At 36.4% G+C, this 15,857-nt stretch overlaps 2 protein-coding genes across 6 annotated transcripts; one reads left to right on the forward strand and one right to left on the reverse strand.

Moving 5' to 3' along the window:
• The first annotated feature begins 6,749 nt into the window (after positions 1–6,749).
• On the forward strand, positions 6,750–9,632 carry LOC121241840 (alpha-amylase-like). Of its 5 annotated transcripts, none has more exons than XM_041139693.1 (6): positions 6,910–7,127; positions 7,253–7,315; positions 7,548–7,705; positions 7,802–7,932; positions 8,353–9,118; positions 9,231–9,632. In XM_041139693.1, exons 3-6 carry the CDS (start codon positions 7,622–7,624, stop codon positions 9,480–9,482), a joined length of 1,233 nt encoding a protein of 410 aa, XP_040995627.1. In that variant the 5' UTR covers positions 6,910–7,127; positions 7,253–7,315; positions 7,548–7,621; the 3' UTR covers positions 9,483–9,632. The 5 variants fall into 5 exon arrangements, with proteins under 5 accessions (XP_040995628.1, XP_040995627.1, XP_040995626.1 ...); XM_041139695.1 differs by having other exon boundaries at positions 7,055–7,127; positions 7,249–7,315; XM_041139694.1 differs by lacking the exons at positions 6,910–7,127; positions 7,253–7,315 and adding an exon at positions 6,750–6,892.
• Positions 9,633–11,000: 1,368 nt separating this feature from the next.
• Positions 11,001–15,565, reverse strand: LOC121242176 (serine/threonine-protein kinase rio1-like). Its single transcript, XM_041140072.1, has 13 exons — positions 15,428–15,565; positions 15,227–15,235; positions 14,261–14,389; positions 13,725–13,817; positions 13,536–13,586; positions 12,999–13,164; positions 12,585–12,733; positions 12,411–12,494; positions 12,199–12,291; positions 11,768–11,882; positions 11,463–11,518; positions 11,246–11,299; positions 11,001–11,135 (listed from the first exon to the last, which is right to left on the reverse strand). Exons 1-13 carry the CDS (start codon positions 15,563–15,565, stop codon positions 11,001–11,003), a joined length of 1,272 nt encoding a protein of 423 aa, XP_040996006.1.
• Between the last annotated feature and the right edge of the window lie 292 nt (positions 15,566–15,857).

The following is a 15,857-nucleotide window of genomic DNA, read 5'->3' on the forward strand; positions in this document are numbered from 1 at the left end:
TGTTAGGTTGTTAGAGAAAACCGTGTATATGAGGAGCTGTTGTACACTCATTTTCGCATTGCAATAATAGAGTACTGAACTTTCAGCTCCTGCCTTGCACACTGCTCTCTGCACATCAGTGCTTTATTCCTGCTTTTCAATTTCTTACATGATATCAGTCACCCGAGAGCAAACCTCCATGGACCACTCACCTGAACACTCCTCCGATACTCTCTCCCACCACTCTGATTCTCCTTCAGTTCACTCAAACACAATCCCAAACACCTTTCGTGCCAACAATATGGCTTGTTTTTTGAACCTCAGTGACCCCAGCAACCCCTTCTACCTTGACAACGACGATAACCCAATCCTCATTCTTGTCACTGACTTGCTCACCACCGACAACTACGCCATCTGGTCTCGCGCCATGCGTCATGCCTTGTGTGCCAAAAATAAGGTGGGTTTCATCACCGGTGATATCCCACGACCCCATGAACCCGATGACCCCTTGCTTGAACTTTGGGAGCGCTACAACAACATGGTCATTTCCTGGATTCAAAATTCGATCAGCTCTTTAATTAAATCAAGTGTTGTGTTTGTTGATGATGCACAGGATATATGGCTTGACCTCCAGGATCGCTTCTCTCAACAAAACAGGCCACGCATCTTTCAACTCAAGAAAACTCTTGCCAGTCTCCTCCAAGAATAGGAATCTGAAGTGTTTACTATGGTAAACTCAAAACATTGTGGGATGAGCTTTCCATTTATGATCCTATTCTCGTTTACAATTGTGGAACCATGTATACTCTTTTAGATCATTATCAACGTGACTGTGTTTTCCAATTCTTAATGGGTTTGCATGACTGTTATTCTAATGTACGTGATCAAATCCCATACCCTCTGTTACTAAGGTTTTTTCACTGATACAACAACAAGAACGACAACACCAGCTTACTCATCATGCTCCATCACCTAACTCAATGGCCTTAGCCACTAAAAAGCCTTTTTTTTCCACAAAAATTTCCATCCCAACCACAGCCTAACCAAAAGAGTGAAAGACCATTTTGCACTCACTATAAAATTACAGGCCATACACTTGATACTTGCTTTAAAGTTGAAAATGCCGAACCCCCTTTATGTTCTCATTGCCATTTGTCTAGACATACATAAGACAAATGCTACAAGTTGCATGGCTACCCACCGGGCCATAAACTTTTCAACAAGCCCACCAATAATGCAGTTTTTGCCACCCAATCCTCCATATCCAAGTTCTCCCAACATGAGGAAACTAGTGATGACAAAGTGGGTTTAACTAAGGCACAATTTCAGCAACTAATGGCCTTGCTTCAGCCCAAGGAGTCTCCCATTGCTGCTCAGCATTTGGCTAACCAGATTCAGTCCAAGTTACCTTCTCATTCCAACTTCTCTAATATATCTCTTTCCTCATCCAAATACATACAATACACTGACATCCAACACTTTTCCTTGGATAATAGACACAGGTGCAACAGACTACATGGTTTGCTGCCCCTCATTGCTCACTTCTATGACCACACTTGTTTCCCAATCTGTCAAATTACCAAATGGCATTGAAGTTCCTATCTCACACATTGGAAATGTTTAGCTCGCAGGATCCATTTGCCTCACCAAGGTTTTATGCATCCCTTCATTCACTTTTAATCTTCTTTCAGCTAAGAAACTTGCCACTTCTCTCACTTGCTGCCTCATTTTTTTTCTTATCTTTGTTTTATTCAGGACCTTCTCACTTGGACAACGATTGGGAAGGGTGAAGTGAGAGATGACCTCTATCACTTGCTACTAAATGAAGTCTCTCATTCAAGTCTAGTCACCACACTTTCACAGCTTTCCAACACTACCTTTACTGTTTCAACATCTGTTTTGAATAATATTAATGTCCCTAACCTTTGGCATTGTCGTCTAGGCCATCTATCTTCCCCTTGTCTTAGTTTGATTGCTAATCCTATTATAAAGAATAGAACCTCTTATATCAATAGTAAATCTTGTTACATTTGTCCAATGACTAAAATGCATCGTCTTTCTTTCTCGACTAGCCAACATAAAACATCTCATTCTTTTGAAATTATACATTGCGATTTATGGGGCCTTTGTTCAAAAACTGCATATGATGGATCTAAATATTTTTTAACTATAGTGGATGACTATACTCAATGCACATGGCTTTACATTCTTCAAAATAAGTCGAAAACCAGAAAATGCATTGAGACTTTCCACAATCTTGCTAACACTCAATTTAATCTTAAAATTAAAATTTTAAAAAGTGACAATGGGGGTGAATTTTGAATGACTAAATTTTTTAATAACAAAGGAATCATTCACCAGAAAATTTGTGTTGCCACCCCCCAACAAAATGAGATTATAGAAAGAAAACATCAACACTTGTTAAATGTGGCTCGTGCTTTAAAATTTCAAGCTGGTCTTCCACTTGAATATTGGATTGATTGTGTTTTAACAACCACTTATTTGATAAATAGAACACCTAGCCCACTTCTTCAAAACAAAACACCATATGAGCTTTTATTTAACTCTCCACCAACTTCTACTCATATGAAATTTTTTAGATTCTTATGTTTTGCTTCTACCCTTTCCCATGGTAGGAAAAAGTTTGATCCTCGTGGTTGCATATGTATTTTTCTTGGGTATCCATTTGGTATTAAAGGCTACAAACTTCTTGATCTTGAAACCATAACTACTTTTATTTCTAGAGATGTTGTGTATCATGAATCCATATTCCCTTTCCATTCAATGCCTTCACTCACTTCTATCAACACTAACCCTTCACATTTGGTTTTTACCAAGCCCTTACCTGACATTCTCGATTTTCCAGCTCCACTTAACCCTACACCACATGCAAATCACAATGTTTCTGACCCCACACCACATCCAGATCATGATCTCCCTTCCTCATCCATTTCACAACCTCATCTTCCTACCCCTCCAACTTATGGTTCCACTTCCATCCTCCTCTTCGCAGGTCAACTAGACAAAGGAGAGCACCTTAGTACTTGCAAGACTTTCACTGCAAGCAGGCCTCCCTCCAAGACCCAGCTCAATCACTGTCCAATTCATGCATAGACAAAACTGGTACATCTCATCCTTTAACTCAATATCTCTCTTATTAGGAATTTAGTCCTTCTTTTAGTGCTTTTTCAACCTCCATTTCTACTGTTTCTGAACCAGCCACTTACAAACAAGCACTAAAACACCCTGGCTGGTGCCAGGTTATGGAAACTGAATTAAATGCCTTAGAACAAAATCACACTTGGATTCTCACTGATTTACCTCTTGAGAAACAAACCATTGATTGCAACTACGTATACAAAATTAAATTAAACTCTAATGGATCAATTGAGAGGCTAAAAGCCAGGCTTGTTGCCAAAAGTTTTATGCAACAAGAAGGCATAGATTACACATAAACTTTCTCTCCTGTTGCCAAATTAGTCACTATCCGGGTCCTACTTTCTATGGCAACAATCCAAGGCTAGTCTTTACATCAATTTGATGTACATAACACATTTCTCCATGATGATTTAGACAAGGAGATTTACAAAGAAAACCCATAGGTTATACTAAAGGTGAACCTTAACAAGTGTGCCAACTAGTTAAGAGCCTTTATGACCTTAAACAAGCTTCAAGGCAATGGCATTCAAAGTTCTCTTCTTCTTTTATTGCTTTTGGGTTCAAGCAATCTAGAGTTGACTATAGTCTCTTCACCAAAGCAGATGGTAGCTCTTTTACTACATTATTAGTGTATGTTGATGACATTATTATTGCTGGAAACTGTACACATTCCATTACTTCTCTCAAAAACGTTTTGCACACTAAGTTTAAGATAAAAGATCTCGATTGCTTGCGTTACTTTCTCGGTTTAGAGGTTGTACGATCCTCTAAAGGAATACATTTGTGTCAACGAAAGTATGCATTGGACATACTTTCATATTCGGGTTCTCTTGGATGTAAGCCACTCAAATTGCCACTTGAACAAAACTTTAAGTTGAGTAAAGATTTTGGACAGCCTCTTTCAGATCCAAGTCCATATCGAAGACTTGTTGGACGTTTGTTGTATCTCACGATTACAAGACCTGATATAAGCTTCACTATCCAACTTTTGAGCCAATTTATGGATCACCCTACATTTGTATACCTGTCCACAACTCACAAGCTTCTTCGATATCTCAAAACAAATCCTGGTCAAGGAATATTGGTGCCCTCCACATCTCAGCTACAACTTAGAGCCTATTATGATTCAGATTCGGCCTCATGCCCCAACACACGCAAATCCATCACAGGTTATTGTATTTTTCTTGGACACTTTCTTGTTTCTTGGAAAACAAAGAAACAAACAGTGGTCCCTTGCTCCTCAGCTAAAGCTGAGTATCGTTTCATGGCATCCACCTGTTCTGAACTTACTTGGATCAGATTTTTACTAACTGATTTGCAAGTCTCACATCCACAAGGTGCCTTGCTTTATTGTGACAATCAAACGACTACACATCACCGCTAATCTCGTATTTTGCAAAAGAACAAAGCACATAGAGTTGGATTGTCACCTCATCCGAGACAAGATTCAAGAATGTAGTATCATCACCTCTCATGTTCCCTCACAAGCTCAATTGGCAGACATCTTCACAAAAGCATTGCCTGCCCATATCCTTCAGCTGCACTTGTCCAAGATGGGAGTAGTTAATCTCTACTATCCATCTTGCGGGAGGCTATTAGACAGTACACATAAAGCCCAACCTTCAGTTCTAAAAGTCCAAATTCAAGATACCAAAGCCCATGATCAAGCTTCCACCGACCTTCACCTTACAACAATTGGAAGTCGTTCAGATATATTACAACAATTGGGGTATTTTCATAGGGTGTGAGGATGTTTTTCATAGAATGTAAGGTGTGGAGTATTGAATAGTGATTGATAAGAAGAATTTTTCTTTAAGATTTAATTGTTAAGCTCAAATAATAATAAATTAGAAGAGATGATTTAGGGAGGAAGAGAAATGATACTTGATTATATAAAAAAAAAGATATTTATAATCATAGAGTGCACAAGTGTCGCATGAGATCTACATGAAAAAATTATTTTTTTAATAGTAAGCCCCTATTTTTCAAAATGAGTGTGCACAACTCATTACTGTATCTAACATGAACTGGTAGAGATTTTAATTGATATTTCATCTTGCATATATTGGAAGAGCCTTGTTAAGTAGAAGCGAGTTCGCGCACCAAATCCCGTACCGATGCTTACATAACTTCTTTTATTGAAAAGAAAAATAAAAGAAAAAAATTGAAAAAAGAAGAAGATTCTCTATCTCATGAAAATCGTTTCCGTTTTCAATTCACACCGTTTCGTTAAACATATATCTTACATATCAATATCGGTGTTATTTGGTAAGCGAACTTGTTTGCAAGAAAACTTTTTCATCTTGCAAAGAATAATATTATATACAATTTTAGAGTATTCAATCATCGCACACTCCATTTAAAACACCATAAGACTTGCCTTAAAAAATAATTTTTCCTGAATTTTAAATTACTCATTTTTTTCAAAATAAGAGTAGTGATAAACATACAACATTTTACATAATACTTTTTACAACATATTATAAAATAAGAATATTTTTGTAAAATGATATTAATTTTATAAGATATTTTATAAAAATACTCCTCTTTTTAAAATATTATTGTATAAAATATTATATAAAGTGTTATATATTTATTATTTTTTTAACAATATTATATCTTCAATGTACTGCACAATCTTTCCTATACAATAAATGATGTGAAGACCTTGAACTTGACCTTGACGCGTAAAGTTGCGTGATCTTCTTTGCCAGTTGCCACCAAATTTGAAAGTGCTTTCATCATTGAATCCTCGTGGTTTTTGCTACATAATCTGAAAGAATAATGATAAGCTATTATTATTCATCTATTATTTTTTTTTATTTGATTTTTTTTTTATTTTACTAAATGATTAAGAAAGTGAATATTAATAAAGTTATATATTTTTTTAATTTTTTTTAATAATTAAAGATGTTAAAAAATACTTTAAAAAAATAAAAAAATAAAAAAAATTTGAAATACACTTAGATAGTAGATAGATAGTAATACAGTAGTAAAGCCTATCACTACTCAATCTGAAATAGATTTCTTTGTTTGAATCGATGCACCCAAAAATAAATTATTGCATGGTTTATATTTTTGTCAAATAAAACATTGAATTAAAGGAAAAATCTATTTTGACTCTCAAGTTGTACACTCAAATGTATCGATATTTTTTTTATATACTTAATAATTAAAGAATTGATTTTAAATATATTAATGTATTTTTTTATTTTTTAAAAATATTTAAATATATTAAAAAAATGAATAGAAAAATAAAAATAAAAAATTATAAAAGTAACTAGCGATACTACTTAGGCGATAGAGTAGCATTGCTCTGGATTAAATTCTTAAAATAATGATATATACACAACACATTTTTACAATATATTTCACAATAATATTATAAGATAATAGTATTTTTGTAAAAAGATATTAATTTTATAAGATGTTTTATAAAAATACTATTATTTAAAATATAATTGTGTAAAATATCACGTGAAAATCATTTTCCAAATTCTGCTGATTCTTATGTGTAAAGTGTGAAAGTGTGAAAGTGTGAAAAACGATTGCCGCTAATTCTTATGAGTAATGCTAAGATCAACCTCTGTTCACGGTTGATCCTTTGACCTCTTCACCTGGCCTCGCTTTCTATTCAGAGACTCCTTTACGAACGTCAAACATTCTGGCTGACCTGATAAGAACGAAGACGACGAAGATGAAGACGAAGACGAAGCCGCGGTGGATATGTCGTTTAGGAAAAGACAGAAGTAAGGTATGAAAGCCCAGAAAAGTGAGACTTTTGAACAAAATTGCTTGCACTATATTCAAACATTCTGTGTCGGTTTGGTCTTTGCCCTCCATTTTGCTCAATCGGTATACCTCTGTTGCAAAAGCCTCTCGATTAATTGTTTTCAATGCTAGCGGTGATTTCTAATCTAAGCCGAGGTCGTGAGAATCAGACGTGCTCGGGCACGAAATCATTTGTCTGCTCGAATTAAAAATTGATAGTATGTACGCCTTTTTATCTCCTCTGTTTTGTCTGCTCGGGGTTAAAGATTTGCGATATGCTTACCCCTTTCTGTTCTCCCTTTTGGATTGATGAGCATATGTTTCTTGTTCTTTTGCTAGCTAGGTTTTTCTTGTCTGGTTCTTCCTCTTAGTTAAGAGTACTCCTCACGGCCTCTGCGGGTCATATGTAAGTGACGCTGATAGGGGGGAAATTTAACCATTAACGATTTGCAACATATCTTTATAAAAAGTGAGACTTTTGAACAAAATTGCTTGCACTCTATTCAAAGTCAAAAAATTTATAGTCTCGCATTCTCTTCCTTTGAATTTCTTTGCCAATATTTGCTCATTCTTCCATGATCTTATTTACTTGATTTTTCTTCGTCTTTATTTCTTTAATGTCTAACCTTGACGTCCAGTGCAATACGCGTGTAATTTCAGCACCCGGTGGAATTCCAAACCAGACAGAAGCCTCCAACTCCAACGAAACAATATGAATCTTAAAACTTTCCTCTGCCTCCTCAGCCTCTTTATCTCTCTATGTCACTCCTTTGCAGCCCCGACCTTGCTATTTCAGGCATGGCATGCAACCCACTTTCTTTCTCTTTCTATATTTTCTATGTAACTGCATTCACGCATCGTAATAATTGTTTATAATCGTATGGTATGATAGGGGTTCAATTGGGAATCTAGTAATAAAGGAGGATGGTACAATTCACTAAAGAACTTTGTTCCTGATTTAGCTAATGCTGGAATCACTCATGTCTGGCTTCCTCCTCCCTCTCAATCTGCTGCTCCCCAGGGTATCTCCAATTTCTTGTTCTTGCCAAGTTCATTTCATAACTGGTCAGAGTTTGGCCTCACTTTTTTGGCCCAGGTTTATTTGATCACATATTGTTACAAATGATGCCATGTTTAGTTGTCTCAATCTGTTTTTCTAGCTAGAAAATTGAGTATGTGGTGTGAATTTGGGTTGCCTGTTGGGTTAATTGCTTTTGGGTTGGCCTACTTGAAGGTTTTCCAATATGTTTTGTGACTTATATCTGATTCTCATGGAAGTATGATTGTTCAAGTAACATGCAAACAAGAAAAACGTGCATATAAATAAGATGTTGAGCTACAGACAGCCAAAATTAAATGTTTATTTTTATCATCTATATGATCCTGTGCTTGGTCTTTTGACAATAGAGTAGCTAAGAGATGCTCAACCTAAACTCGTTATATTCTAGGATACTTGCCGGGGAGGCTATATGATCTTGATGCCTCAAAATATGGATCTAAGGATGAACTGAAAGTACTGATTGCGGCTCTACATGAGAAGGGAATTAAAGTCGTTGCTGACATAGTGATAAATCATAGAACTGCTGAGAAGCAAGATGGCAGAGGAATTTGGTGCATCTTTGAAGGTGGGACTCCAGATGCACGTCTTGACTGGGGTCCATCCTTCATTTGCAAGGATGACACAGCTTATTCGGATGGTACTGGGAATCCCGACAGTGGAGAGGGCTATGACCCTGCACCTGACATTGATCATCTTAATCCACAGGTACAAAAAGAGTTGTCAGAATGGATGAATTGGCTCAAGACTGAGATTGGATATGATGGGTGGCGATTTGATTTTGTGAAGGGCTATGCCCCTAGTATTATAAAATATTATGTGGAACAAACCAAGCCAGATTTTGCAGTAGGGGAAAACTGGAATTTTAATCGTGGTGTTCTAGCTGAATGGGTTGGGTCTGCGGGTGGGGCTGTCACTGCATTTGATTTCGCAACCAAAGGGATTCTGCAAGCAGCTGTGAAAGGGGAGTTATGGAAGTTAAAGGACTCCAACGGAAAGCCACCAGGATTGATTGGAATAAAGCCAGAAAGTGCTGTGACATTTATTGACAACCATGACACAGGGTCTACTCAAAATATTTCGCCATTCCCCTCTGATAAAGTCATGCAGGGATATGCTTACATTCTAACTCATCCTGGCATCCCAACCATTGTAATTTCCATCTTACTTATTCGTATAATTTTTTGTTCTGAAGATGGCTAATAATTCATCATGGTATCATAACAACTTTGTTGACTGAAAGAGATTGTTTTATGCTTTGCAGTTCTATGATCATTTCTTTGATTGGGGTTTAAAGGAGGAAATAAGCAAATTGACTGCAGTTAGGTCGAGGAATGGGATCAATACCAGAAGCATTGTGAGCATACTAGCATCTGATGGTGATTTATATGTAGCTAGGATTGATGACAAGATCATCATGAAGATTGGACCAAAGATGAATCTTGGAAACCTCATTCCCTCAAACTTTCAGGTTTCTACCTCTGGCAAAGATTACGCTGTGTGGGAGAAAAAGTGAAGAATAGAAATGATTTTGTGCTGAATCAATGTCATAATACCCTGTTACTAATACTTTAATGTAGAATAAAGAGCTGCTCAATTAAGCCCTTAAGGGGTGACCAACATCAGCCACCCCCGTAGAATTGTTGCAAATTCAATGAATATTGTTTTATAAAGAGACTATGAAGAGACAAGGAGAGGCAACATGCGTAATACATCCCTATAATAAATAGCAACTCAAAAGTAAAGAAAACAACAGGATCCAAAATATGAGATAAACTAAAACAGCCTACTACTTGTTTTTTTCTTTTTTTTTTTTTTTTTTTTCCATAGTTATAAAATTTAATTGAAGTTTACTAAGGGTTCACCTCCTCAGAGGTTGCACAGTCAGCTTTCTCAGTTGTTTGAGTTTTACCAATGGCCATCTCTCAAACACTTTCTCGAAAGGCAGTCGCGTGCCCACATTCAACCTCCCCTCCCACTCCTACACTATCAATCAAATTAGTCAAAACTGAAAACTAGACACAAACATATCAAATCAAACACAACTAACCCAAACATGGAATCGGGCGTGCGCGCGCGCGCACACACATCTAAGTACCTAGACTGAAGCTTCACCAAACGAACAGGTTTATTATGTCGAGAAAGGTCGAGTTAACACACACACACATATATATCCAAGTACCTAGACAAAAGCTTCACCAAACGAACATGTTTATTAAATTACTATAGCGAGAAAGGTCGAGTTAACATCTTAAAATGGAGATTAAATATAATTTCATTGAGGCGTTTTATGTTTGCATTATAAAAATAATCTCCAAGGATGAAAATGTGCACCTCAACCAGAAGATTGAGGAAAGGCTGGCTGGATTAATAAAATACATGCGGCTCCAAATAACCTAAAACTACAAACCAACAATGTTGTAAATTAAGGTTTAACATATCCATTCCTATCTTCATTGCCCACATTAGATATGTATAAAAATTACAGAACTTACTAATCAAATGAAAAGGGCAAGATCCAGGGAGAATGTATGCAAATACTCTGGTGCCAAAATTGTTCCATTTCTCATATAATGAAAAATAAAAGTTTGCAAAATTATCCAAATAAATAGAACTTTGTTTTTTTTTTATCGATAAATAAAATTTTATTGATCATAAGAATGCAAAGCCCAAGTACACGGGTCCTATACAAGAGTAACGCCTAGGAGTGATATTCTAGTGATACAACTTTGTACTATTAAGTTACTGGTAGCAGCTATCTAGTATTGTGAGCTTTGGCCAACTTCTGTCTTTTCTTCATGGCTTTAGGCACTTTACTCTTCTGAGCCTCCCTCTTCTCCTCTTTTCTAGCAACTTTCTTATCCACAGGAACCTCTAACTCAGTTTCTGAGGAGGAACTCTCTTATGTATCGCTGGAGTTCTCTTTATCACTAACTTCTTGAGACTCGATTACAATCATGGGAGGACTAGACCGAGAAGTTGGATTAACAGAGGAATCTTTACCAGGGTCTGCTTCCTTTTCAATGGGAGTACGCTAAGCAATTGAAAGAGCATGCTTGAGTCCCGTGATAGTCTGATAGTACATATCTCCCGTGTCTTGGCCATTGGTTATCCATTGCACATCCTCCCCAGCATTCTTTACATGTTCTAGGGTCTTTGGAATTAATGACTGTCAAATCATACAAAACAAATAGAACATTCAACCATTTTTACATAACACAATTTAATGGGGTCCATTCTATCACTGAGTATCTTTCAATTTTTCAGAAATGCACATACCCATACATGCAAAGATGTGCACACACCAGCTTCAAGTATCAAATCGAACCCCAACTTCAGTCCCCATAAAAACCAAGACGAAAAGTAATTTCCATTTCATGGATTTATGAGTATTATGCAAATCAAATTGAGGGAAATGTCAATATCTTAAACATTAACATAGTGAAAGGATGTTTTTCAAAGATATAGGCAGTGGTTCTATTCGGGAATGCTTTGCCTGTGTACACATGAAACTTGCATTCCCATGCTTGAACCTGTCAATTGATCCAGTAGCTGAGGGAATTGATAGTTATAGGAGTCAAAAATATATTGTGATATTAATTTAATGTATTGAAAACCTTGATTAGCAAATATTGGTGTACGACATCAAACCAGCTTCGGTAAGAACTGGCTCAGGCTGCCTACTTGGCAAAAAGATGGTATGTTTAATGTTTATGAGATCTGCTTAAAACTGCTATGTAATGGTGATAGGTCATGAATAGAAACTCCAGTAACATGATATACCACTGCCAAGAAAGTTACCTGCACAAAGACAGTCTGCAATTTCATCCTCCACAGATATGTCTCCTCTAGCCAAAAATTTTTGTTGCACGTAAAATAAGTTGGAAGCAATCACGATAAAGATCTCCTGGTGGTCCTGTGTAAATTTGACAGTATAAAGCAACAAACCTTTTCCAGATAGCTATCCACAGCTTCATCAGCAATAAAAGAATCAACTATGAAATCAAACAGTTCTCGAATTGTCATAACAGCTACACCATGTTTTTTAAAGAAATCTTGCATGTCACCAATGCGCAATTAACTCATATTGCTAATACTAAGCCAAAACAAGAAAGTCTGATTTACTTGAGCTATGCCTCTTCTCATTAATAAAATTTCTTCTTTACTGATAAGAAAAAACTCATATTACTGATTATCAACGTTTTTGTTGGATACTTTCATAAAGAACATACCGAAACATGAAGACAATCTTCACGAAGAAAATTGAGGGCATGGGGATGGTCAAGATCAATTGATTGAGAGACATCTATAATATACAAATGACCCTGCAAATCACAAGATAAATCTAGATGTTCACCAAGTGCACATGGAATCAATTCAATATTAGGAAAGAAAATGATGAATACATCTGTATGCGTGCGCGCTCACACACACACACACACACCTCAAAATAAAGTATGTTATACTCGCTTAGGTCTCCATGCACCAGTTTGCACTTCTGATATAGTGCTCGCATTGCAATAATCATCTGAAAAAGAATGCAAAAAATACTTTATCATTTAAACACAATAGCAAAATAATACATGAACTTTTTCAATTGCCAAAAGAAGGGGGGAACCTCATAGAAATCAGGTTCCACTTTTACACAACCCAAAATTCCTGAAGAATGACTTAAAGAATATGGACACACCTCCACATAACCTTCACAAAACCTGTCAAGAGATAAAGCAGCATCCTTAAGACGAGGTGCAGCCCAACCTACTTTTCCTGTGCAAGCATAAAGACCAAAATTTAACCAGAGACGTAGCTGTACGTTTGAAGCCAAAACCCAATTCCATCCATAAGAGACCAATTAGAAGGAAAAGAAGAAATATCTACAATAAACACTTGGTTTAAATGACTATGAATGTATTCAGTCTGTATCAAGGATAACTACCAGAACTACAGACTACTAGCACATCTATTCATCAACACGATACTTTTTTTAATAGGAGATTAACTATTTTTTTATAAGTGATTATCAACACAACACCTACAAACTCCATGACCAGAACATGAAGTCTCAAAAGAATTGGAGTAGGGCAGTGAATTCCCGCTGCCTTTAGCCTGCACTTCACAACGACCGTATTAAATACTAGATAATAGGACCAATTCTCAAAAACTGGAACAACTTCAGAATATGCCACAAGATCGCATTTCTACTCCAGCAGAACTTGAATATGTGCCAATATCTCATTTACTTTCCATTAAAGTTCAATATCCTAATGATATGTGAAATCATCAGGAACAATGTGTTGGCCTTACCTCATAAGGTTCCTCATCTCTTTCTCAGCCCATGTTTTTACCATTTTCCTGGGGTTATGCTTGCAGTATCCATATTTGAAATGGTAGTCACCTTGTATATAACAATCTGTCCCTTTTTTTTTAGGTGCAACAAGTTAAATTCATTACTAACCCACAAACAAGTACACGACCTCTGATCCATGGACTATATTGCAAGCAAAATTCACGAGCAAACTAAAAGTGCTGCCTAGACATACTTAAATACAAGAAAAAAAGTCTTATATACTTTGATTGCCAGTTCCTGACCAATAGATCTGGTTGCATGATAAACATTTGCCTGTCGCAAAAAGATTGCATGATAAAAAAAGATTGCATGATAAGGACATCTAACCCAACAATACCGACCTTGTAAGAATGAAACAAGAACATACATGAGGTATCGGTACAGAAACTAAAGGTAGCAGCGTCTACATACTTCTTTTCCAGTTGAAATGCAGCCGTTTATATCATGAAATACACCTCGATTTAGCATCTTGGATGAAACCATGCGAGTTCTAGGATCAATGGCCTGGAGGAATTGGACGTTAGTCAGGTATTCCATGTAATCTAGTTTTTGATGCATCCAAAGCAAAAATATTAAGCTACAAACAATCTTCAAAAACATGTTATAAATTGAAATGAGGGCTGGTCAGAAAAATAATGCAGTTATAATGCAGCTATGTACCCAACACAACCAAGGTATGATAACAACTATTTAAAAAACAAATTCTTAAAAGACAGAAAAATGGTTAGATTATTAAACATCATTGTTGATTATGCTGAAGTACTAAGAAGAGAAACTATACACAACCGAGGGTCATGTAGATAAATAGCCCCAAAAAAAAATTCCAAGATCTTCTTCACCACACCGGAGGGATGCATAATGAATAGCAACTCCAAACAAAAAAAATAAGATAAACTATGACAGCCTACCATTTAATCCTTGTTAACAGAAGTTTACTAAAGTTTTGCCTGATCAACAGTTGCACAGTCTGCTTTCTCAGTTGTTTTAGTTTTACCAATGGCTATATCTAGAACACTTTCTTGAATGGCAGTCGTCACAGAGTTCGACATGCCCACATTCAACCTCCCCTCCCACTCCTGCACTATCAATCAAATTTGTTAAAACTGAAAACTAGATACAAACAGATCAAATCAATCATAACCAACCCAAACAGGTAACGGGCGTGCATAAATACATACATACATACATACATACATATATATATATATATATATATATCTAAGTAACTAGACTGTTTATCATGAAGACTAGTATTAAATGAAAAGATAAACCAACTATGCAATTAGAACCCCTAGGGGTTGGTTCAAGTGGTAAATGCCTTGGTCTAGATGATATGCTGTTTCTAGGTCTAAGGTTCGAATCCTCATGGGTGCAAACAATTTCTAGGGACCATTGAAAGATGGGAGCTTCCCCTTGAATTACCCAAGGTGCACTTAAAGGAAATTCCTTGCCAAGAGCTTATGCACCTCGGGATTAGTCTGGACTTTATTCTTGGACTCAAAGTGCTAATAAAAAAAACTATGCAATTAGCATAAAAACATTTCTTTTCCCTACAAAATGTTTTAAAATCCACTTTAGCGTTGAAAACATAATCTTCAGTGCAAAAAAAGCTCTAAAATATTACCTTTTAACAAATCAACTATCTCCAAACGTGTTGAAAAGACAATCTAAATTGTATATCACATACTTACTCGAGTTTCACCAACATAATCGAAACCAAAACAGTCCAATTCTTTTAAAGATGATTAGTATAACAATACCCAGAAGACGAAACTAATTTATGGTCTTTATGAACTATATAAGCAATTTTACTCCAAAAAAATAAAAATAAAAAAGCAACCCGTTGCTGCCTCTTTTGATGATAAGCCACAGTTAACTTATAATTGAGCAAAAATACAAAATGAAATGCTTACCATTAGTTCCTATTGGAAAATTGCACAAAGAATAAATATAAGCAAAGAAGTTACATGTACCTTCAAAGGCAAAGCGCCAATGTGATGGGTGAACCTCTAGTTCCGATTTGAGAGTGGCTGGAGCGTGGATGTATTATGTCGAGAATGAAGCCCTCCATGAGCATTGGGACGCCACGAATTGAGAAAAAAATTCCCCCCGACAGCTTGGTCATCGTCCTTGGAGTCCAGCCAGTCCAACGTGTCTCCGACTTCCGAGTCTGATGACCACGAAGGTTCTTCATCTTCCTCTTTCTCTTCGTCTTCTTCTAGGTCTACTGGTTTCACTTCCATATCTGCCATCCGAGCTTCTCGTTAGGGTTTTGCAATCTTTATTCTCAACCTCTGTTTCTTCTAAGGAATGTGTAGGTATATATATTTTTCTCTCGAACATATTTTTAGAAAAAAGTCGTGAACTTTATTTCTGCAATTGGTAGAGAATGAGCATCGGCCCAGACTTCCCCAACCCATTAACAACATAAGCCCAAATATCCCCACAAACCTTGTAGTAGTCTGGGTAGTCGAGCAACATATTACGCCTGTCACAATACCAATAATTAGAGTTGACAGAAAATTTCAGGATTTTTAAGGCTCG

This window comes from Juglans microcarpa x Juglans regia, chromosome 8D, assembly GCF_004785595.1.
Source record: "Juglans microcarpa x Juglans regia isolate MS1-56 chromosome 8D, Jm3101_v1.0, whole genome shotgun sequence".
In the NCBI taxonomy this organism is placed as follows: domain Eukaryota; kingdom Viridiplantae; phylum Streptophyta; class Magnoliopsida; order Fagales; family Juglandaceae; genus Juglans; species Juglans microcarpa x Juglans regia.